Here is a 24,660-nt window from a genome sequence, read left to right on the forward strand (position 1 = left end):
GCCTCTGCAGTCACAATGGCAAAAACTGAAATTGGGAATTCAGTTCCCAAGTGTGGGGCGAATAAGGCTGCCAAGACTTCTGAGCGTCCTGAAAGGTCTTACGCAAGGGTCACATGGGGAGTGTATAGGAGCTCGAGGTGACTGGTGAGCAGGAGGGGAGGTGGGCGAGGTCCAACGCCCACCATTGCGGGGGAACGTGAAGCCAGAACGCCCAATGGGTAGGAGGTTCGGTCAGGGTGAGACCATCACTGGTGCAGGAAACGGTGAGATGGAAACGACAGAGTATATCCCTTCCTGCCAGGTTGATGCCCGAATTGGGGGTCACCGCAAATCTGATAAGGGACTTATGGTGGTTATAGCGAGTGGGGAGTTCTTCGGTCATCTGGAACTCCTGCACTGGAGCTGACAATCCCAAAAAGGGAAGTCGGGAGTGCATGGGGGGGGGTGCGATCATGGGTCAAATGCACAGTGGGTGGAAGGTGCCGAAGGTACAGGCGGGGGCGGGATTTGCTGCCCCCGCAGGCGAAGAGACCTGCTGCTCCTCCTCCTCAGTGCCCTCATTAGGGTCAAATAGAGTCTGCAGCCCAGTCATATCCGGTGCCGGCCTTTTATCACCAAATTTTACATTATGATCATCAATCCTACGCTGTTCATCATAGATTACACATAAGGCCTTCAGTACTGGCCAGCCGCTGGGCTTTCCATTACTATCATGGATGGGTATTTTTTGCATTCACCTCCCAGGAGGTCTGGCGGGAGCGCTCATGAAGTCTGCTGGTCATGGTATACCAACGTGTAATTAGATCTTTCCATTTCTGTTAAATGTTCTGTCGCCACACCTTTCTCTCTGCTCGTTTACACTTCTCAAGATCCCAAGTTCCTCCAATGGCCAAAATTCATTCTCCAACTTCTTATTCATCCGCGTGCTCAGTCTCCGTAAATCTGTCTTGTTTTCAGGGAATTCTTTACACATTTTCCATAATGGCGTAATTGGTCCTGATTTATCTAGAGTCTGGCCCATTTTGGTAACTTACTCTTGCATCCACTTCAGTTTCCTGACCTTCGCATGGCAGATTTCTGCTCTTAACAACCAGTCTAAGGCAGGATGCGGTTTCAGTTAGAAGTTGGAACCAGACCTTAATCAAATTAAAAATGTATTGCTCCGGAGCTGCCAACCCCAAACCCCACGCAGGCACTCTAACCCCGCTTCCTATTCCAGGGGTTTGGAACCCCAACCTCTGTGCAGGGCCTCTAACCCCAACGTCTTAAACCAGGGGCCTCTAACCCCAACTTTTTAAACCAGGGGACTCGAACCCCAAACTCTATGCAGGGACTCTAACCCCGCTTCCTATACCAGGGGACTGGAACCCCAAACTTCTTAAACCAGGGGACTCGAACCCCAAACTTCTTAAACCAGGGGACTCGAGCCACAAACTTCTTAAACCAGGGGACTCAAACCACAAACTTCTATGCAATTCTCACCTGTTATCCATGTCTCCCAACTGAGGTTCTCTGTTTGGTCCATGGAGGCCGTAGGATGGTCAGCCGGAGCCGAAGGAATCAGAATGGGGAGTCAGAGAGGGAGAGAGAGACCTAGAAAAATTTCTCGGAGGGCCCTTCCGTCTCAACCCGCTCGTACCTACCGGCCGACCGCTTACACCGGATCCCCGAACTGCCAGCTGTTAGGCTCCTGGCTCGGCTCGCCAAATTGTCAACCTGAAATTATTAACCTGCTCAGTTGAGGAAAAACACCAGAGACACAAAATTACCTCTGAAATGATTTTTATTCAGAGAGGAGTTCGCAGCCCCACACACTTCGGGCGTAAGGTAGCCAACTCCCAATTTGTCAGTTTACAAAGGTCATGCTTATACCCAAAAGCAGGGTACTACATTCGCAAATATGGTTACTGATTCAAATCCATCAATTGATTGGCTATTGCATACCTAAGCACGCAAAATACTCAGAATTAGCAAAGGTTCAAGCGTAATACTTGGAAGCACTTCAAAACACTTGAAATAGGTATAACTGAAAATACTTTGCCAAACGTATTGTTTTGTGGTCGCAGGTTCCCTTTTCCTTGTGGTCTCCACGTCTGGCCTGGCACTTTATTTTAGCTACCTCTCCTTACTTCCCCAATGATGTACCTGTCTCTTGTCCTGTCTACATATTTTACTACACTTACCCCTTGCCCACCCCCTCTACACGTACCCCTTACCCTCTTCGCATTCTCACGTTGATAATAGGAAAAAATCTATCCTTGAATAAGTTTTATGTCTATTTGAATAAAATGAGTAATCTCTTTCTTTTGGATTAATTCTTCTCCATATATCAATCAAATATAAATCTTTCATCAATGATAAAGTTAATTTTGCTACTTTTGATTTTGTAACAACCTTTGTTGATCTATCTAAAACTGGGTCTAGACAAAAATTAAAATCTCCACCTATTAATATTTTGTCATGAGCATCAGCCAAATTCAAAAAGGCCTCTTGTATAAATTTTACATCATTTTCATTTGGTGTATAAATATTCATTAGAGTCCATAGTTCTGAAAAAATTTAACAATGTATAATTACATATCTCCCCGCAGAACAATTAGTACATTTTGCATTTTAATTGGTAAAGTTTTATTAACCAAAATTGCAACTCCCCTCGCCTTTGAATTAAAGAAGCTGTAATAACATTTCCGACCCAATCTCTCTTTAATTTCTGATGTTCTATCTCTGTTAGTGTGTTTCTTGTAAAAAAAAGCTATATCTATTTTCATTTTCTTAATGTATGTTAAAATTCTTTTTCTTTTCACCGGTCCATTAAGCCCATTAACATTAAAACTAAAAAAATTCAGTAAATTAGTCATTATCTTTAACAGGGTTACTCCAGTCTATAGTAATACCTAACTTTTCAACTTTCGTAGTACCTTGGGGAATCTTTTTAAAATTCTCCATGTTGCTGTCTCCCCCCCCCCCCCCCCCCGATTGTCCAGGCAAAGAAAGAAAGATTAAAGAAAAATAGATTATAAAGAAAAAAATAACTAAATACCTCCCTACTAATGTTGTGAGTAAAAAGAAACACAACATTATCCCCCTCCGTTGTATGGGTCATGGCAATCGCCACGATTACACATGTGAATCCCGTAGCAATCAATCCGAAGTTCTCCCAGCTCCCCCATAACATAAAAAAGTATATATAAGAGAAGAAAAAATAATATCAGTACTCTCGATTAATATTTCTCAAATTTTTACCTTTCTCCCCCTGTATCATATAATTATGAATATATTTAAATATTCTTCTGTCCTTAAACATCCATCAACTCCATTCACTGTCCCTGTCTTCATCTTTAATCCGTTTCACTTTTAAATCTTTGGCTGTGGTTAGCAAATATTTGGGAGTTCTTGTACAAATTCTTCCGCATCCCGATAATCAATAAAAAAAATCTTCTTTTTCCGTCATCCAAAAAAATGATCAGGGTTGCCAGGTGGTGCAATATAAATTTATAACCCTTTTCCCATAAAACTTTTTTCGCTGGGTTAAATTCCTTCTTTCTCGTCAAAAGGCCATAACTTGTATCAGGATAGAAAAGGACTGTTTTCTCTTCTGTCATCAATGGCCCGTTTCTCTTTCTGGCACGTTGGGCAGCCGCCTTCAGGATCTTTTCTTTATCTTGATATCTTAAGCATTTTATCAAGATTGATCGTGGGTTTTGATCAACTTGAGGTCTTGATCTCAAGGCTCTGTGAGCCCTTTCAATTTCAATTAACTGGGTTCCTTCTTCCATTTCCAAAATTTCCGGAATCCATTCTTGAAAAAAATTTATTGGATCCTCTCCCTCTGTACCTTCTTTAAGTCCAACAATCTTAATATTATTTCGTCTGCTAAAATTTTCAAGTACATCCACTTTTTCCAACAACCGTTTTCTTTCTGATGTCCAGGCAGAAATATCTTCCATTTTATTCACTCTATCAATGGTGTCTCCCGTTGTTTCTTCCAAGTTTTTAATTTTCTTGTCCATTTTGTCCTGTCTTTTCATCATTTTATCAAACATAATCTTCATATTTTTAATATTTCTTATTACTTTTAATGCTTTTAATTCATGCATTATTTGCACCAAAGATTTTTTTATGTCTCCAATATCACCTCCAACCTCTTCCTGTTGCTCTTCTTTGTTTGTCTCTTCATCTTCGTCTGATTTATCCAGAGAATCTGATTCCACCTCATATTCACTTTCACTTTCACTTTCAGTTCCGATCATAGCTGGGATTTGTAGTTTGGGTTGCTCGTGTTTTTGCGCATGTCCCTTCCTTCATGCATGCACAATTCCTGTTGCTCTTTTTTTTTGAAACGGTTGATGTTGCCACAGTTTCTTGTTCTGTATCGCTGGAGGTAAAATGCATTTGAGCCCGAGGCTCTTTCATGGCAGCCGGCCTTGATTCTTTTCCAACTTGTGTTGTCTTCAAAGTAGTAGTTTTCTTCTGCTTCTGTTTGGGAGACATATTTTAAGACAATCCTGAGTAGTTTATAAGTAATTTTTGAAAAGTATTTACTACCTTTTCTTCACTTAAACATAATTTTACTGTTTTTTTTATGGGAGAGCTGGATTTTCAAGTCTTGATCCTACGTCATCACGTGACGTCCCCCGTGTGTGTACTTTTAAACCTTTTTAACTGTTACCATGAAATTTCAGCTAATTGAGGTAACCACTTAATTGGGCTAAAATGAATTGGTCCCAGTGTGTGCCAGTTAACTGTAATCCTCTGTGTGTTCATCTTTTGGGATCCAGTCATCATGTGTAAGACCATCTGCCCTGGAGGTGGTGGTGCTATTGAGCTACATTCCCAACCTACCACTTTTATTTGGTGAATGTGTTCCCACAATGATGTTGGGTGTTTACTGTAGTGAGTTCCAGTGTGAAGAGGACATACTCTCTTCAGACCGTTACCCTCGGGAAGGAGGTAGAGAAGCTTGAAGGCACACATTCAATGATTCAGGAACAGCTCCTTCCCCTCTGCCATCCAATTTCTAAATGGACATTGAACCCATGAACGCTACTTCACTACTTTTTTATTTGTTTGCACTACCTCTTTTATCTTAACTGTTTAATAGACATATATACATTTAATGTAACTTTTTTTCTGTTTATTTGTCATGTATTTCATTCTACTGCTGCCAAAAAGTTAACAAATTTCATGACATATGCTGGTGATGTTAAGTCTGATTCTGATTCATTTGCACCCAGTGTCAGAAGGGTGTGTGGCTCAGAAAGGAGCATCATCCATCCACCTGGTAGTGTCTGAAGTAGCCTGTCATCTGTGAAACAACCTGTAGCTTTGAGAGATGCCGTTAAACTTGTTTTCGCAAGAAATTGCAATGCATTTTGTAGATGGTACATAGTCATTGTGAACTATGGACAAAAACAATGAATGTTTATTTAGCAGGGTACCAGTCAAGTGGGTTGCTTTGTTCTAGATGATGTTCAGCTTCTTGCATGTTATTGTAGTGGCACTCATCTGGGAAAGTGGAGAGTATTCTATCACCCTCCTGGCTTGTGTCTTGTAGACCCAAACCCTAAGCATTTCCTATACATGTATTCATCTAAATATCCACCTATTCCACTTCCTCAGGCAGCTCATCCTCTTTTAAATAACTAAAGCACACTGACTTAACAGTGAAAGCCACCTTTTATTAACTTGGTGGTAAGAAAGCCGTTATGAGAAAGCATCATGCTCTCTACCAAGACCCAGAACTGAGTCTCCTGCTTTCTTACAGTTCCTTCTTATACTGTTTCTTGTTCTGTTTCTTTACATGACTAGTGCTTGGTCACAGAAGTCAGTTGCAGACAGGCAAAGACAGTGAGGGGCGGGAGAGACAAACTTAACCTGAAATGCACAAATCTTAGTTCTTTCAGTTGGTTCTTGATAGATTAGGTGACACCCTACAAAGATGTTAGTTAATCATTGACCCTTTTATAAGTGTGTTGATCATAATTTTCTCTAGTTCGATCTACACACTACCTTCTGTGCCGTAAACACTGTTCTTGTAGAAAACCCTTATCTCTGACTCTCCTTTGTTTATCCTGCCTGCTAATTCCTCAAAGAATTCCAACAGTTTTGTCAGGCAAGATTTCTCAGGGAAGCCGTGTTGACTTTGACCTATTTTGTCATATGCCTCCAAGTACCCTGAAACCTCATCCTTAATAAATGGACTCCAACATCTTCCCGACCACTGAAGTCAAGCTAATTGGTCTATAGTTTCCTTTCTTTTGCCCCCCGCCACCTTTAAAGAGTGGAATAACATTTGCAATTTTTCAGCGGTATGGAACTATTCCAGAACCTAGTGATACTTGAAGATCATTACAATGCCTTTACAATCTCTTTAGCCACAGCTTTTAAAACCCAGGGGTGTAGGCCATCCGGTCCAGATGAGTTAACTACTTTTAGACCTTTCAGCTTTTCAAGCACCTTCACCTTAGAAATAGCAATCACTGTTCTATCCCCTGACTCTCATACATCTGGCATACTGCTAGTATCTTCTACAGTGAAGACTGACACAAAATACTTATTAAATTTGTCTGCCATTTGTCACCCTTAACTTACCTCTCCAGCATCAATTCCAGCAGTCAAACATTCATCCTTGCCTCTCCTTTACTCTTTATATATCTGAAATATCTTTTGGTGTACTTTTTATATTCTTGGCTAGCTTTCCTTCGTATTTTATCTTTTTTCTCTTTATGGCTTTTTTAGTTGCCTTTTGTTGGTTTTTAAAAGCTCCCCAATCCTCTAAACTTCCCACTAATTTTTCATAATATTATATACCACCTCTTTTGCTTTTATGCTGTCTTTGACTTATCTTGTCTACCACAATTGCCTCATCCTCTCTTTAGAATATTACTACTTTGGGATGTATCCATCTTGAGCCTTCCAAGTTGCTCCCAGAAATTCCAGCCCTTGCTGTCCTGCTGTCATCCCTCCTAGTGTCCCCTTCCAGTTAACTTTTGCCATTTCCTCTCTCATTTCTCTATAATTCCCTTACTGGGTTGGCCAGTGGTACAGTGGTATCAGCAAACGGGCCTAAGTTTGAATCTGGCTGGGTCCCAACCCGGGCAGCAGCAGTATCTATGTGGAAGGAAGGCCTGACAATCTGCTTGCGTATCTTGCCACGAAAACCCTATGGACACCGACACTATCCATAGGGTCACCATGAGTCAACGACAGCTCGATGCTACTCAACAGCAACAATAGTGATACTTCTGATTTTTGGCTTCTCCCCCTCAAACTGCAGGGTCAGTTCTGTCATATTATGATCACTGCCTCCAAAGAGTTCCTTTACTTTAAGTTCCCTAATCAAATACGGTTCGTAACACAACACCCAACCCAGAATTGTCTTTTCCCTGGTGGGCTCAATTACATGCTGCTATAAAATGTACTCTCAAAGGCATTCTATAAATTCCTTCTCTTGGGATCCAGCAGCAATCTGATTTTCCCAATCTACCTGCAAATTTAAATCCCCCATGACTATCATAACATTCACCATTTTACATCCCTTTTCTATCTCTCGTTGTACTTTGTGCCCCCATGTCCTGGCTACTGTTCAGAGGCCTGAATATAACTCTCATCAGGGTCTTTTTACCTTTGCATTTTCTTAACTCTACCTACAAAGATTCTGTATCTTCTGATCCTACGTCTCCTCTTTCTAAGGATTTGATTTCTGTTTTTCCCAACAGAGCTGCCCACCTCCCTCTGTCTGTTCTTTTGATACAATATATATCATATATAACCATATAACAATTACAGCACGGAAACAGGCCATCTCGGCTCTTCTAGTCCGTGCCGAACGCCTACTCTCACCTAGTCCCACCGACCTGCACTCAGCCTCCATTCCTTTCCTGTCCATATACCTATCCAATTTTTTTTTTAAATGACAAAATAGAACCTGCCTCTACCACTTCTACTGGAAGCAGGTTCCACACAGCTACCACCCACTGAGTAAAGAAGTTCCCCCTCGTGTTACCCCTAAACTTTTGCCCCTTAACTCTCAACTCATGTCCTCTTGTTTGAATCTCCCCTACTCTCAATGGAAAAAGCCTATCCACGTCAACTATCTATCCAAGACATAACTTGGATGTTAATCTCTGAATTGTGATCTTCTTTCAGCCACAACTTGGTAAGGCCTACAATATCATACCAGCCAATGTCATACTGAGCTACCAGAAAATCTACCTTATTCTACATACGGTACTGTGTGCAGTCAGATATTTTGATTTTATTTATTCATACAGTGCAGAATATGTTCTTCCAGCCTTCTGAGCCAAGCTGCCCCAGTAACCCCTAACAAACCCATTTAACCTGAAACTAATCATGGGACAATTTACAATGACCAATTAACCTACCTGGTATGTCTTTGAACTTCGGGAGGAAACTAGAGGACCTGGGGGAAAACCCAAGCATTCCATGTGGAGGATGTACAGTCTGCTTACAGAATGGCGCAGGAATTGAAGTCTGAGCTCCAGAACACCCTGATCTGTAATAGTGTCGTGCTAACTACTATGCTATGGTGGCACCTGTATTTATCACCCTTTTTGATTTTGCCTCCATGTTACGCTTCAGCTTATCCTACTGTCTGCAATTTTGCCATATCATTTGCCTGCTTCCTCACAGTCTCACTACACACTGGATGAATTTGTTTACCATCTGCCCTAAACTCAGGTTCATCACTCCGGTTCCTATCTCCCTGCCAAATTAATTTAAACCCTTCCTCAACAACACTAGCAAACCAGCCAGCAAGGTCCCCCTCAAGTTCAGGTGTAACCCGTTCATTTTGTACAGGTCATTACTTCCCCAAAAGAGATCCCAATGATCCATAAATCTGAATTCCTCAGCCACACTATCGTGGGTGTAGAGAGAGTAGAGCAGTGGACTAAGCATGCATCATTGAGGTGCATGAGTGTTGATTGTTTCATGCTGAGGAACTCAAAGATCCAGTTGGAGAGGCTCGAAGATCCAGCTGGAGCTAGTTGATTAGAACTGAGGGTATAATTGTTTTGAACGCTGAGCTGTAGTCAATAAACAGCAGTCTGGTGTAGGTGTTGCTAGTGTCTAGGTGATCCAAGGCTGAATGGAGAACCAGTGAGATTGAGCCTGCTGTGGAGCTTTTGTGGTGATTGCAAACTACAGTGGTCCAGGTCCTTGCTTGGGTAGGAGCTGATTCTCGCCATGAGAAACCCCTCAAAGCACTTCATCACAGTAAAAGTGAGTGCTGCTGTGCAATAGTCACTGAGGCAGCTAACTCTGCTCTTCTTGGTATGATGGTCACCTTTTTGAAGTAGGTGGAAACCTCCGACTGCAGCAGTGAGAGACTGAACATGTTCTTGAACACTCCCTGCAGTTGGTTGACACAGGCTTTCAAAGCTCCACCACCTTGTGAAGCTTCACCTTCTTGAAAAATGTTCTGATGTCAGCCTCTGAGAGGAGTTATTAAATTTATTACTGTTTTCAATTACGTTTTATTTGCAAGTCTGATACATTTGCCAATGTCAGTAATGACATTGCAAAAGAAGTAGTGCTGTGCCTACACCTCCCTTTTGAATATCCTGTTGAGTTCCTCTTAAATGATGCAATTGGATTGCAAATAGTTAGTATGAATTATATACTTCTACAGAAGCATTACCATCTTTGTTCCTTGTAGTCCTATTACTTTAATGTGTGGGTTTATATTATGTAATATGACCCTTAATTTTTTAAATGTTTGTAGAGCACCAGGTGAAGAAGTCACCAGGAAGTGATGCCTGTTGAAAGTGGAAGCAGTGCAACTGCACGACAGGTGAAACAGAAACGAAAAGCTCACTCAATCTCTATCAGAAGAACAAACAGCTCTGAGCAGGAACGTGTTACATCACAGCGCGAAATGCTAGAAGGACAGGTATTGTAAATTATCACTAATTATAAAGAGCTTGGAGATTGTGCTTGATAGTGTTAGGGATCCTAATGAATCTGTAGTATACTCATTACCTATTTTTGGTAATTTACTCATTGCATTGATTCTGTGAAATTAGAAATGTTTCCAGCTAAAAATAGTTATTGTCCAGTCTTGACTCTGGGCCAGACATATAGATAGTACATAGCTTGAGGAGACAAAAGATGGTACTATTTGTCTAGTCACCAATGTTAAATCAATACAAGATTTTGGGTAGTCTCTTGTACTTAGCTCTACAAATCAGTTTTATTGAACTCAGATCAAAGAAGCAAGTGCAGGGGCATGTTTAACACTCATAACCAGTTTTCCAAACAAGTAGGTTTGAAGTTTTGGATGAAGTTGTTCTTCCCAGTTTGAAACATTTTGCAGTTTTAATAGCTGTGCTGGAAAGTAAGTATTTTAGCAAACTGTTTTCATTGCTGATAATTCTATTTGTTATGGGTGTTAAACAAAAGTTCAGTCGTTAAAAGGAATACAATTATGGCCCTTTACATGAACTTCCTCAAACTAAAAGCTTACGGAATTAATCACTGTGAGCCTACGGCAGCGTGCTTTTGGATTACATCATTACTTCTTAACTGCTGAAATATTGAAGAGAAAGCAGATGGAATACAAAATACCATTTTTATGCAGTGTGCACTTATATTTGCACAAAATGAAAAATCAATTTAAACAGTATCTTGCATTTAATCTGAGGGCAAAGCGGGAAAAGATAAAACATAATTAAGCGAGAAGCAATTTCTGTTAAATAAATGTATTGCAGTAATAGACATTAAATCTAGCACATTTATTTTAACTATCATAGAAATGTATTATTACAGTTAAATACTTGTGAATGACTTAATTATTTTAACTAAGTTTAATAATATTTCACCACATATATAGCTGGTATAATCCAAATAATTAATGATTTTGAAGTGTTTGAATAATCCTTTTAAGGATAGATTTAATGTGGTAATAGCAATTACTTTTCATTTTTGAAAATAAGACATGGGTCAGAGTTTCTTACAGTTGGTTGTTTGCTATTTAATTGATTAGAATTTTGGTTATTGTTTCATGGCTCAACATGGGTGTGTTTGGCATCTTGTACATGAGTCTTGTGGTGATCTAGTTGGTAGTTTATAATGGGAATTGCCATCTGCTCTTACCATGGTTCTGGCTTCCTATAAATTCTGGACTTGTGCAATACTTGATTCTCTTGTGTTCTGACCTCTCTGCTGGCATTCCACTTGTCTCTCATCTTTTGCTTCTTTTCTGTGCACGGTGGTGTCAGCATGTGGAACACTGGGTATGCATGGATATTGAGCTTTCTGCTTTTTGGTGACTGCTGAGATAAATTTGGCTTAAGTTATAACTTAATTTGTTTAATGTCTGTTTCTGTGGTAACAGTAGCCTTATGTGTTGCATATGTGGCAGAATTATTAATGATGAGAGCAAGGAAGAGACTTGTATTCCACACAAATTTGCTTCTGTATTACCATCGAAATTTTGTAGTCTAGGATAATAGTCTACATGAGTAAATTGTCAATGGGAATTGCAAGAAATCAGGCATTTAAAAGTTTATTTTCTATTCCCAAACATTAATAATTTTTAAAGCTACATATGTGCATTTATTTAGAAAATGATCATTACCTGGACTTGAGGAATTTTGACACTTTAAACCATTTTTATATATTAGTATCACCCACTGATAGAATTTTAACCTTTTTATTTCCTCTGAAATTTTTGTTATCATATTTGTTTTCTAACTATAAAAATATTGCCATTCGTTTTCTTGCTATTTGTAGGGAGCGATGATGTCGGCTGTCTGTGAGGAAGTCTGTGGGCAGTCAGTGGAGGTTGGTGTAAATGTACTGAATGTGGTTAGAGAGTTCTGGTGGTGTGCACATTTTTTATTTCATTATAATTCCATAAAATGAAAGAAAACATGCAAACTATTTTTAATAATACTTAGGAATCATGTTTTTTTTCATGAGCACAAGTACTTTGTTGGTTAATGGTTTGGGGAAGAGCAAGAAGCCAGGAAGGTGGGTGGTGGGCCAGAATTGTTAGTTGATGACATAAATATATGATGGATTTGAAATGCTATTTTCTTAAGTTTCTTTTTATCTGATCCCTTGAGCATTATAGGGGTTGAGGGAGAAGTATTCATAAACTATTGATTTTTCGCAAAACCTTATAGTTCAACCATTTGTTTACAAATTGAATTTATTGTTTTCAAATAGTTAAAACTAACATGAAAAATAAAAATAGGAAGAAAAAAGAGGATTCTAGTTACATTTGATATGTGCTAGAGGATAGATGATGTACTTTATTTTGAAAAGTGATGGAGCTAGTCAAAGTCAAGTTTGCTGTCATGTGCATCAGTATATGTATGCAGAAGTGCAATAAAAACTGACTTTGTATCCTTTGTATACATCAGGTAAACAGCATTCACAAGAAAAACAAGTCAAATATAAATTGTACACAATTTTACACAAGGAAGAACACAATTACAAGAACAAGATTAGAGCAAAAGAAAGTTCATTTTTGTGCAAAGTGATCAAAGTAGTCTCAGTATTAATAAACTGTAATGATAAGGGTTGTGCAGATTGGTTCAAGAGTCAAATGGTTGAAAGGTAGTATGTGGTGGTATGGGATTTCAGGCTTCTGTATCTCCTGTCCAGTGGGAGCTGCAAGAAGATAGCATGACCTGGATAGTGGGATCTTTTGGTGATAGATGCTGCCTTGTTGAAGCAATACCCTTTAGATATTACTGATGGTGGAGAGGGATATGTCCGTGTTGTAATGGTTGAGTCCACTAATCTCTGCAGCTTCTTGTGTTCCAGCATATTCCATTTAGCTAATTCAGCAAGTTAGCTAAAGATTTGTATTAATACAAAAGTTAGAGTCCATTATTATGGGGGAATGGTTAAATATTAAGATAAGAGTCAAAACAGATTTTGGAAGGTTCTGCAGTTATTTAAGGTGGTTCACCACAATCTTACTAATGGAAACTGGAATGGGTAAGAAATGCTTGCTTTGCTAATAATCCTGACAGGCTGTAATTCATAAAATAATGTTTCAAGGAAGCTCCAAGAGAACAGACAAAAGAATGGTCAAAAAGTGGCAAATACAATCTGTCATAAACAAAGACATATATTGTGGCCCTAAAGAATAATAACTATTGAATCATTGGCATTCAAATTTAAAATGGTTAGCATGAAAAGCCTGGAATTCTTTCTCTCACTCTGAAATTTGCAGAAGTGGGATATATGTCATGGGATTGTTGACCTCTCTACCATTCAGTATGATCATGTCTAATCTGGTCAATGGCTTTTATTCCACTTTTCTTGCTATTCCCTGTAATCCCTTGTCACCATTTAGTCCAAAATTCAATTGCTTCCTTGAATATATGTGATAATTGTATCCACAGCTATATCAGGTACATGATCCAAGTACTTACAACCCGCTGAAGAAATTTCTCTTTATCTCAGTCTTAACTTTTTTTTTAACTGAAATCATGTCCTGTTTCAAGCTTCTTTCATTGGGGGAGCATCTCAGCACTTGCCAAGTTAATGTTGTGTTTCATTAAAGTAACCTCCTAGTCCAAATGAGGCTGTTCTAGCATTCAACTAAGTGAACTTATTCTGCAATCTCCATTAACGAAATCGCAACAGTGTTTTGAGTGTGATCTTGTCAACACCCTGTAAAGTCATTACAGAACTTAATTTTCCAGAAATAAAGACCACTTTTCTATATGCCTTGCTAATTATTGACCATAACTGCATGCTTTCAGTGAATTCTGTGATGCCATACTGGTCTGTCTGAACACTAGCATTCATTAGTTTCATACTTTCAGTATTTTGCTTTTCCATTTTGTTTTATCAAGTTGGTATTTATGATGGAAAGCATACAGTTTGATTGGCTTGTTTGTTATTATTGTTACATATATTGAAATATAGTGGAAATCTTTGCATGCCATTCAGACACATTATCATCCCATACACAAATATATTTGGGTAGTAAAGAAGTAATCTGAATCACTAAACATGCTGCTGCCTGCTACAAAGAGGAGTCGGAGTGAATGTGTGAAGGAGGTTTGCAGTTTAACAGTGAGTGATCATCTCAGTCATTTTTCTTTGATCGCAAGACCCTGTTGGACATTGTTAATGAGGAATGCTGCAAGTCCAATTCACTGATTTGTTGGTGAGCTACGGGGGAGTTGCACGGCCTCAGTCGTGCCGGAAACTAGGCCTTAAGTTATGGTGTTGCCTGTCTGCAGCTGCCCCGGGGGAGGTGACAGAGTCTGTACGATCCACCAGAGTGTTGGTGCTGCTCCCCAGCATTCATTTCGCAGAAAACAAGCCGAATTGTGTTCAACTGCAGACTGCTGCAACATTCATGGATGCAGGGACTTGGACTATATGTATTTTTTTGTGTGACTGTATGTTACTGCTCTCTTATGTGTGCTGTGTGCAACTGTTAGTACTGTATTTTACACCTTGGCCTCAATGTAATGCTATTTTGTTTGGCTATATTCATGGATATTCATTTGTGGTTGAATGACAATTAAACTTGAACTAAATTGTAAGTAGTTGATGGAAATTTGGTGAGAACAAAATAGGATTAGTGTGAATGGATGCTTGATAATCTGCGTGGTGGGATAAATGTTTTGTTTTTGTGCTGTATGAATCCGTAGCTCAGTTGCTGTGTTCAGTTAAAACTAAGGTTGATAGATTTCTAGGAATAAAGGGAATGGATGGCTATGGTGAGCTTGTCATTTTTCATCCCTGAGGCAGAAGGTCAGCCATCATCCTGATGAATGGCAAAGGAGGATCAGAGGACCAGATGCCCTATTCTGTTCCTATTTCTTGAGTTCTTATTAATGTTGAAAACCTGAAATCAAAATGTTGGTGATTTTCCCAATTAAAGTTGCTATTTTGGAAACTTTTGTTAGCTTCAGTTTGTACTTGTGGGATTTGTGGATTGTTCATTGATTCAGCCCTACTGTGGTTTCCTTCTTCATGTTTTGCAGTCAATTAATGACTATTTTGGTTCAATTTCTGCTCTCACTGAACCAAAAAAACCTAAGCAATGTTCCCTATGCTCTTACCATCCTCTCCAATTATATCTTTCCTTACAACGCACACAAAATATTGGAGGAATTCAGCAGGCTAGGCAGCATCTATGGGAAAAAAAGTACAGAAAAACATTTTGGGCGGAGACACTTGAGCAGGACTGGGGAAAAAATGAGTAGATTTAAAAGGTGGGGAGGAGAGAGAGGTGATAGGTGAAACTGGGAGGAAGAGGGATGAAGTCAAGAGCTGGGAAGTTAATTGGTGAGAGATACAGGGCTGGAGAAGGGGGAGTCAGATAGAGAACAGAAGGCCATGGAAGAAAGAAAAGGGGGAGGAACACCAAAGGGAGGCGATGGGCAGGTAAGGAGATAAGGTGAGAGAGGGAAAAGGGGATGGGAAATGGTGAAGGAGAGGGTGGGGTCATTATCGGAAGTCTGGGAAATCGACGTTCATGCCATCAGGTTGAATGCTACCCAGACGGAATGTAAGATGTTGTTCCTCCAACCTGAGGAGACAGTAGAGGAGGCTATGGATTGACATATCGGAATGGGAATGGGAAATGGAATTAAAATGTGTGGCCACGGGGAGATCCCCGCTTCTGGCGGAGAAGATGTCTTTCCTCAATATCTTTCTTCATTTCGTGTGATGCCTTCTAACTTTCGCAACAAGTTGTATGACTTACCTTTTTGCTCTCCTTCCTGTAAGGAGTCAATTTCATTTTTCAAGGTTTTGGTTCTTGCATCAGCTCTAATTATTCCACCATTGTGGTGTCTTTATCATATCGGTGGGGGTGGGGGGGGATGGCATAGTTGATAGCTTATGCCAGCATTCCTAGTACCTGCAATATTGTTCTTGTTTTAAAATACTTTTGTGGGATTATGGTGGGATGTTGAAGTTCATTTATTGTTACATTTTAGATTGGGTTATATGGTTATTTGCATGTGTGTTTATGAGTCACTCTGACTGTAACTGGGATATGTAATAATCACCTCCCCTATCTGCATGTGACTGAGTGTGTTCCCTCCCCAGGTCATTTCTCCCAGTCTGTTTTAGTGTTTGTTGCAATAAAAACAGCTGTTGAGCTAAATGAGCTTTTCTCGTCTGTCATCATTAACCAAATGCTCGCTACAAAAAAAATCTTGCTTTCTCTTCAATAATTAAAAAAAATTATCTACCATACTCCATGGAGCCTCATTGATGGCTGATCCACATCCTGTCCTGCTTCTTTTCCCTCTAATAATTAGAAAAGGGTTTTCTTTGTATTCCTTCACTTCACTATTAACACTTAATGGATCATACACAACAGTCAGCAGAAGTATTCTCCCCTTTTACCATTTCAAACATTGTTCTTTCTGAGAAGCACAGTTTCACTCTTCCATCTATATCTGTATTCATGTCTGTTTCCTTTATCTTTCCGTCCAAATAAATTTCATTTACTCAAAGATGAACTCTTGACCTCCCAGTTTACCTGTAACGGACCCTGCACTTTGTCTGCCTGCATTGCACTTTCTCCGTAACTCTAACAATATAATCTGCGTCTGTTTGTTCAGCAAGTGTGACCTCGAGTTTCCATCTGCACATCTCTTTTAATTCTCCATTTTACTTCCACTCTGATTTCTCTGTGCTTATCTTCTGACTGGATATATGACAGACATCTGTGTTCAACTCTGAGCTCATCAATATTGGATATTCAGCAGTGTAGCAGTTTATTTCACTTTGTAGAATTCACAGTACTTTCAGATGCTAATTTCAGAAAATGATTCTGTTTCACTCTCATGATGTGTTCCCTAGTTTGTTGCATTAGCATATTCTTTGTATCTGGTATTTGCTTATTTTAACCTCACTTATTTCATCTGTTTGAAGACCTAGTTAATATATGACTTGGGGTCAAGAGTCAGTCACTCAACTCCTCAATCCTGTTCTGCTAAATAACACCACGGCCCATCTGATGGTTAACATAAACTCAACATTCCCATCTATCTGCAAGAACCGTTGACTCTCTTGCTTATTGAGAACCTACCTGTAGCGGCCAATTCAAACAAGCCAAATTGCCGCTGCTAGCAACTCCCACAGATTTGTTATACTTGTTTGACACACCCTCAGCTCCAATAATGATTGTTCCAAAAGTTGAAGATATGTATTTGATCCTTTATTAGAATTTGCCAACATACAGTCTTGAAGCGATGAAACTTAAGTGTAATTGAACGGTCAATAAAAGATGTCCGTCGGCCCCCAGCTGCAAGCCACCCCAAACAAAGCACAAATACGTAACTCATTCCCTCCACTTTTACTACGGACCCACTCGTGACTAATTACCATAATAAACATAATAAATGCGCAACACAATAAATGCAGATAGAGAACAGATGCATAGCTCCTATGCCATAAATGTATCCAAAATTTGCTTTCACTGTCCTTTGAGGAAGGGAGTTCTAAAGACACATGATCATCTTAAGAGAAAAATCAGCTGTCTTTAATAGGCAATTCCCTTTTTAAACAGTTCTGGATTATACTGTAAAATGAAACATTCTCTCCAACCCACTCTGTCAAGACCCATCAGAACCTTGAATGCTTCAATTAGGTCACCTTTTACTCTTAAACCCTATCAGATACAACACTAATGAGAGGATCTACCCTAACTTCTTTATTCATGAGATTACAGAATTACACAGCACTTAAGAAAACTATTTAGCATTTTGAGTTCATACAAGCTCGATGCATGAGCTTTTTTCTTTGAGGTCTTTCATAGAACACAGTGAAGTACATTCCAAGAACAGGCCCTTAGGTTCACAATGTCCATGCTGGCCATGACGCCAAATTAAATGAATCCCATCTGTCTGTACATGATGTACATTTCTCCATTCTCTGCATGTTCATATGCCTGTGGAAATACTGTTTAAATGTCACTATTGTGTCTGCTTGCATCCTCCAACCCACCCTGGCAGTGCGTTTCAGGCACCACCACTCTATGTGTAAACAAAGACTTGCATAATATATCTCCTTTCAACTTCCCTCCTCTCACCTTAAACCTGTGCCCTGTAGTATTTGACATTTTTATTCTGAGAGGCAGAGAGCCCCATATATGCCTTTCAAATGTATAAACTTTGTCTTTGAATCTGCCTCAAATAATACCTCTGGCAATACATTCTGAAACCTAACAAGTCGTTGTATGACTTTTTTTAGTATGACACTTACTGTTCTTTTATTAATCACATTTATTATGTGTCCCTTTGTTCTTGGCTCTTCCTCTAATGGAAACAATTTCTCACCATTAAAGTGTTATTGAGGATGTAACTGGCAGAAGTGTTAGACCAGTGGATGTGGTGTCTGTTAAGTAAGCCAATGATAGAGTCCCACATGAAAGTTTTGTGTTCAGAATTAAAGGCACATGGGACCTCAGGTACTACAAAGAATAGATTGAAAATTGCTTGATAGAGCAAAAAATAAGTTGTGCTTTCAGAGGTGGCGGATGGGGACCAGTGGACCAGGGATCAGTGCTGGGGCTCCAGCTATTCAGTACTTATCAATGATTTGGGTGAGGGAACTGAATGTAATATTTCTAAGTCTGCCAATGATGCTAAACTGGTGGTGGAGAGACATGGAAGAAACAAAGATATTAAGGTAATTCATCAAGTATATAATACTTGTCAAAATTGGAAGAAAACAAAGACAAAATACTATTTAAATGGAGATTGATTGGGAAATGTTGATGTATGAAAAAGACTGAAAGCAAACATGCAGCTAAGAATGCATGGCTTGTTGGCCTTCAGAACCTGAGCAGGGCTGTCTTGTTATGATTATGTAAGACCTTGATGGGACAACAATTGTGTGCAGTTTTAACCAAATAACAATTACAGCATGGAAACAGGCCATCTCGGCCCTTCTAGTCCGTACTGTGCACTTACTCTCACCTAGTCCCACTGACCCGCACTCAGCTCATAACTCTCCATTCCTTTTCTGTCCATATACCTATCCAATTTTACTTTAAATGACAATACTGAACCTGCCTCTACCACTTCTACTGGAAGCTCCTTCCTCACAGCTACTACTCTCTGAATAAAGAAATTCTCCTTCGTGTTACACCTAAACTTTTGCCCCCTAACTCTCAACTCATGTCCGCTTGTTTGAATCTCCCCTACTCTCAATGGAAAAAGCCTATCCATGTCAACTCTATCTATCCCCCTCATACTTTTAAATACCTCTATCAAGTCCCCCCTCAACCTTCTATGCTCCAAAGAATAAAGACCTAACTTGTTCAACCTTTCTCTGTAACTTAGGTGCTGAAACCCAGGTAACATTCTAGTAAATCTTCTCTGTTCTCCTCTCTATTTTGTTGACATCTTTCCTATAATTTGGTGACCAGAACTGTACACAGTACTCCAAATTCGGCCTTACCAATGCCTTGTACAATTTTAACATTACATCCCAACTCCTATACTCAATGCTCTGATTTATAAAGGCCAGCATACCAAAAGCTTTCTTCACCACCCTATCCACATGAGATTCCACCTTCAGGGAACTATACATCATTATTCCTAGATCACTTTGTTCTACTGCATTCTTCAGTGCCCTACCATTTACCATGTATGTCCTATTTAGATTATTCCTGCCAAAATGTAGCACCTCACACTTGTCAGCATTAAACTCCACCTGCCATCGTTCAACCTATTCTTCTAACTGGCTTAAATCTCTCTGCAAATTTTGAAAACCTACTTCATTATCCACAACACCACCTACCTTAGTATCATCTGCATACTTACTAATCCGATTTACCTCCCCATCATCCAGATTATTAATATAAATGACAAACAACATTGGACCCAGTACAGATCCCTGAGGCACACCACTAGCCACCAGCCTCCAACCTGACAAACAGTTATCCACCACTACTCTCTGGCATCTCCCATCCATTCATTGTTGAATCCATTTTACTACTTCAATATTAATACCTAACGATCGAACCTTCCTTACTAACCTTCCATGTGGAAACTTGTCAAAGGCCTTACTGAAGTCCATATAGACAACATCCACTGTTTTACCCTCGTCAACTTTCCTTGTAACCTCTTCAAAAAATTCAATAAGATTTGTCAAACATGACCTTCCAAGCACAAATCCATGTTGACTGCTCCTAATCAGACCCTGTCTATCCAGATAATTATATATACCATCTCTAATAATACTTTCCATTAATTTACCCACCACTGATGTCAAACGTACAGGCCGATAATTGCTAGGTTTACTCTTAGAACCCCTTTTAAACAATGGAACAACATGAGCAATACGCCAATCCTCCAGCACCATCCCTGTTTCTAATGACATTTGAAATATTTCTGTCAGAGCCCCTGCTATTTCTACTCTAACTTCCCTCAAGGTCCTAGGGAATATCCTGTCAGGACCCGAAGATTTATCCACTTTTATATTCCTTAAAAGCGCCAGTACTTCCTCCTCTTTAATCATCATAGATTCCATAACTTCCCTACTTGTTTCCCTTACCTTACACAATTCAATATCCTTCTCCTTAGTGAATACCGAAGAAAAGAAATTGTTCAAAATCTCCCCCATCTCTTTCGGCTCCACACATAGCTGTCCTCTCTGATTCTCTAAGGGACCAATTTTATCCCTCACTATCCTTTTGCTATTAATATAACTGTAGAAATCCTTTGGATTTATTTTCACCGTACTTGCCAAGCAACCTTGTATCTTCTTTTAGCTTTTCTAATTTCTTTCTTAAGATTCTTCCTACTTTCTTTATATTCCTTGAGCACCTCATTTACTCTATGCTGCCTGTATTTATTGTAGATATCTCTCTTCTTCCTAACCAAGTTTGCAATACCCCTTGAAAACCATGTCTCTCTCAAACTTTTAACCTTTCCTTTCAACCTAACAGGAACATAAAGGTTCTGTACCCTCAAAATTTCACCTTTAAATGACCTCCATTTCTCTATTACATCCTTCAAATAAAACAAATTGTCCCAGTCTACTCCTTCTAATTCCTTTCGCATCTCCTCAAAGTTAGCCTTTCTCCAATCAAAAATCTCAACCCTGGTTCCAGTCCTATCCTTCTCCATAATTATATTGAAACTAATGGCATTGTGATCTCTGGACCCGAAATGCTCTCCAACACATACCTCCGTCACCTGACCTATTTCATTCCTTAACAGAAGATCCAACACTGCCCCTTCTCTAGTTGGTACCGCTATGTATTACTGCAAAAAACTATCCTGCACACATTTTAGAAACTCCAAACCATCCTTCCCTTTTACAGTAAACATAGAAACATAGAAAATAGGTGCAGGAGTAGGCCATTTGGCCCTTCAAGCCTGCACTGCCATTCAGTATGATCATGGCTGATCATCCAACTCAGAACCCTGTACCTGCTTTCTCTCCAAACCCCCTGATCCCTTTAGCCACAAGGGCCATTTCTAACTCCCTCTCAAATATAGCCAATGAAGTGGCCTCAAATGTTTCCTGTGGCAGAGAATTCCACAGATTCACCACTCTCTGTGTGCAGAACTTTTTCCTCATCTCGGTCCTAAAAGGCCTCCCCTTTATCCTTAACCTGTGACCCCTCGTTCTGGACTCCGTCAACATCGGAAACAATCTTCCTGCATCTAGCTTGTCCAATCCCTTTAGAATTTTATACGTTTCAATAAGATCCTCCCTCCATTCCAGCGAGTACAAGCCTAGTCGATCCAGTCTTTCTTCATATGAAAGTCCTGCCATCCCAGGAATCAATCTGCTGAACCTTCTTTGTACTCCCTCTATGGCAAGAATGTCTTTCCTCAGATTAGCGGACCAAAACTGCACACAGTACTCCAGCTGTGGGCTTCCCAGTCTATGTGTGGAAAATAAGAATCTCTCACAATCACAAACCTGTGCTTACTACAAATATCTGCTACCTCCTTACAAGTTTGCTCCTCTAATTCTCACTCCCCATTAGGTGGTCTGTAGTACATCCCTATAAGTGTTACTACACCTTTCCTATTCCTCAATTCCACCCAAATAGCCTCCCTAAATAAAACCCTCGGTGGCTCCTCGGTAGAGATAGTTAAGAGCACCAAATTTCTCGGTGTTCAGCTGGCAGAGAATTTCACCTAGTCCCTCAACACCAGCTCCTTAGCAAAGAAGGCCCAGCAGCGTGTCTGCTTTCTGCGAAGGCTGCAGAAAGTACATCTCCCACCCCCCATCCTCATCAAATTCTACAGGGTTTGTATTGAGGGGTTGTTAGGGGTTCCTGAAGGAAGCACAGGATGATGGACCTATCATATCAACAGCAATTGGGTCGACCAGATCTGCCCACTCTTGCATTTTGAAGAATGAGAGGGAGATGTCATTGAAACATGCACAGTTCTGACTGAACTTACCAAGGTGTATGAGGGAAGGATGTTTTCCCCAGCTCTGGAGGAAGTCCAGAACTAGATTCTGCATTTTCCCCCTCAGCCCCAATCTCTTGCCTTTTCCCCATATCTCCTTATTCCTTGAATAATCAATAATCTGTCAATCTCTGCCTTTGACATACCCAAAGACTTGACCTCTACAGCTGTCTGTGACAACAAATTCCACAGATTCACCACTCCCTGGCTAAAGAAATTCCTCCTCATCTCCATTCATATCGATGGCTCTTCGGTAGAGATCGTTATGAGCACCAGATTTCTTGGTGTTCACCAGGCAGAGAATTAACCTGGTCCCTCAACACCAGCTCCTTAGCAAAGAAAGCCCAGCAACGTCTCTAATTTCTGTGAAGGCTGAGGAAAGTCCATCTCCCACCCCCCATCCTCATCACGTTCTACAGGGGTTCTATTGAGAGCATGCTGAGCAGCTGCATCACTGCCTGGTTCGGAAGTTGCACCATCTCGGATCGCAAGACCCTGCAGCGGATAGTGAGGTCAGCTGAGAAGATCATCGGGGTCTCTCTTCCTGCCATTACGGACATTTACACTACACGCTGCATCTGCAAAGCAAACAACATTATGAAGGATCCCACGCACCCTCATACAAACTCTTCTCCCTCCTGCCACCTGGGAAAAGACACCGAAGCATTCGGGCTCTCACGACCAGACTATGTAACAATTTCTTCCCCCAAGCTATCAGACTCCTCAACACCCAGAGCCTGGACTGACACCTTACTGCCCTATTGTCTTGTTTATTATTTATTGTAATGCCTGCACTGTTTTGTGCACCTTATGTAGTCCTGGGTAGGTCTGTAGTCTAGTGTAGTTTTTTTTTACGTATTTCAGTCTAGTTTTTGTACTGTGTCATGGAACACCATGGTCCTGAAAAAATGTTGTCTCATCTTTACTATGTATTGTAGCGGCAGTTATGGTCAAAATGACAATAAAAGTGACGACTGACTTCTGAAAGAACGCCTCTACATTCTGAGCCTGTGTTCTCTGGTCTTAGATTGCCCCATCATGGGAAACATCCTCTCCACATCTATGGAGGCCTTTTAGCATTTGATAGGTTTCGATGAGATCACTCCTCATTTTTCTCATATTCTAAGCTTTTACCCTTGATTTACAGTCTTGTATCAAGTTAATGAGTGAGATTTTATGATTGTTTTTGTTATATTTCCAGCAGTATCATAAATATTATAAATAACCCTTGTGGGACCAACTTAATTGGAAGCTTGTTTTTTTTCTCTCAGATATGTCAAAGCAGTTTTACGTGTGTGTGTGTGTGTGTGTGTGTGTGTGTGTGTGTGTGTGTGTGTGTCTGTCTGTCTGTGTTGGGGGGGGTGTGGAATCAACCTTTGCAAAAGCAGTGTGTTTTTTTTGTCTGCTGAACACTCATTATTGATGGCGACTTTTACCTTCACGTGATTTTGTGTCTTGTTTAAAAAAAAGTGTTGTGTTTGCTGATTCCTTCTTTCGATGTGTGCTTATATATGGTGTTGACTGAATAGAGAAGAGCCAAGTTGGTTTTGACGTAAACGATTGTTCTTTGAAGGGTATCCTGTTCTCTACAAGTGCTCTCTGCAGTTCACCAGGGAAAATATCTCACTGCAAGTTGTAGCGTAGTTCAGATGCAAAGCTAGCAAGGACAGTTTCTGCTCATGTTGCCTTATTCTCATTGATTTCTAGTTGTGACTTGGAACTAATATGGAGGTAAGGGAGAACTCAGTATCTTTGCTTTTGTATTAAATTTGAATTTTTTTGAATACTTACATACTTTGAAGTAGTCAAGCACCAGCAAATGCTCAATTCTGAAGCCTCAACAGAAAGACTTGTTAAGTGTCTGTAAAGTGTGACTTGCTGCTGTATTGCTGAACCCCGTAATGGTGTTTGAGACTCAAGTTTTATTGACATAGTTGTCTGCTGTGTTATAGCTATTTGTAGGGCTTTCAAGATGTTGAATATTTGGTCTGTGTTATCTTTTCAAAATGTATTCTTGAATTGTTCTTACATAGAATGATTAAATACTGAAGTGTCTGGTGGAACACTGAACACTGTCCAAAATGGCTATTGTCATGGGTGTGGTATGATGGTGTCATGTTTTTCTTAGAAATGACATAGTGCCTTACATCCACTGCAGAACTTTGTGTATTGCTGTTCATAACTTTTTTTCAGTCCAGTTTAAAGTCATTTTAAATTTAAGATATCAACTTCTTTGTACAATGCCCACTTCCATTCCTCT

General features: G+C 40.0%; 1 protein-coding gene across 2 annotated transcripts in view; it reads left to right on the forward strand.

Annotated features, from left to right (window-relative positions):
* Window positions 1-24,660, forward strand: part of wdr37 (WD repeat domain 37) — a 130,777-nt gene that overhangs the window by 22,861 nt on the left and 83,256 nt on the right. The window contains exons 2-3 of one of the 2 annotated variants that reach the window (XM_059971910.1): window positions 9,746-9,913; window positions 11,755-11,805. In XM_059971910.1, coding sequence (XP_059827893.1) covers window positions 9,776-9,913; window positions 11,755-11,805 — 189 coding nt within the window. In that variant the 5' untranslated portion in view covers window positions 9,746-9,775. The remainder of the gene's footprint in view (window positions 1-9,745; window positions 9,914-11,754; window positions 11,806-24,660) is intronic. The other variant, XM_059971911.1, reaches the window with a different exon arrangement.

This window comes from Hypanus sabinus, chromosome 6, assembly GCF_030144855.1.
Source record: "Hypanus sabinus isolate sHypSab1 chromosome 6, sHypSab1.hap1, whole genome shotgun sequence".
Classification (NCBI taxonomy): Eukaryota; Metazoa; Chordata; class Chondrichthyes; order Myliobatiformes; family Dasyatidae; genus Hypanus; species Hypanus sabinus.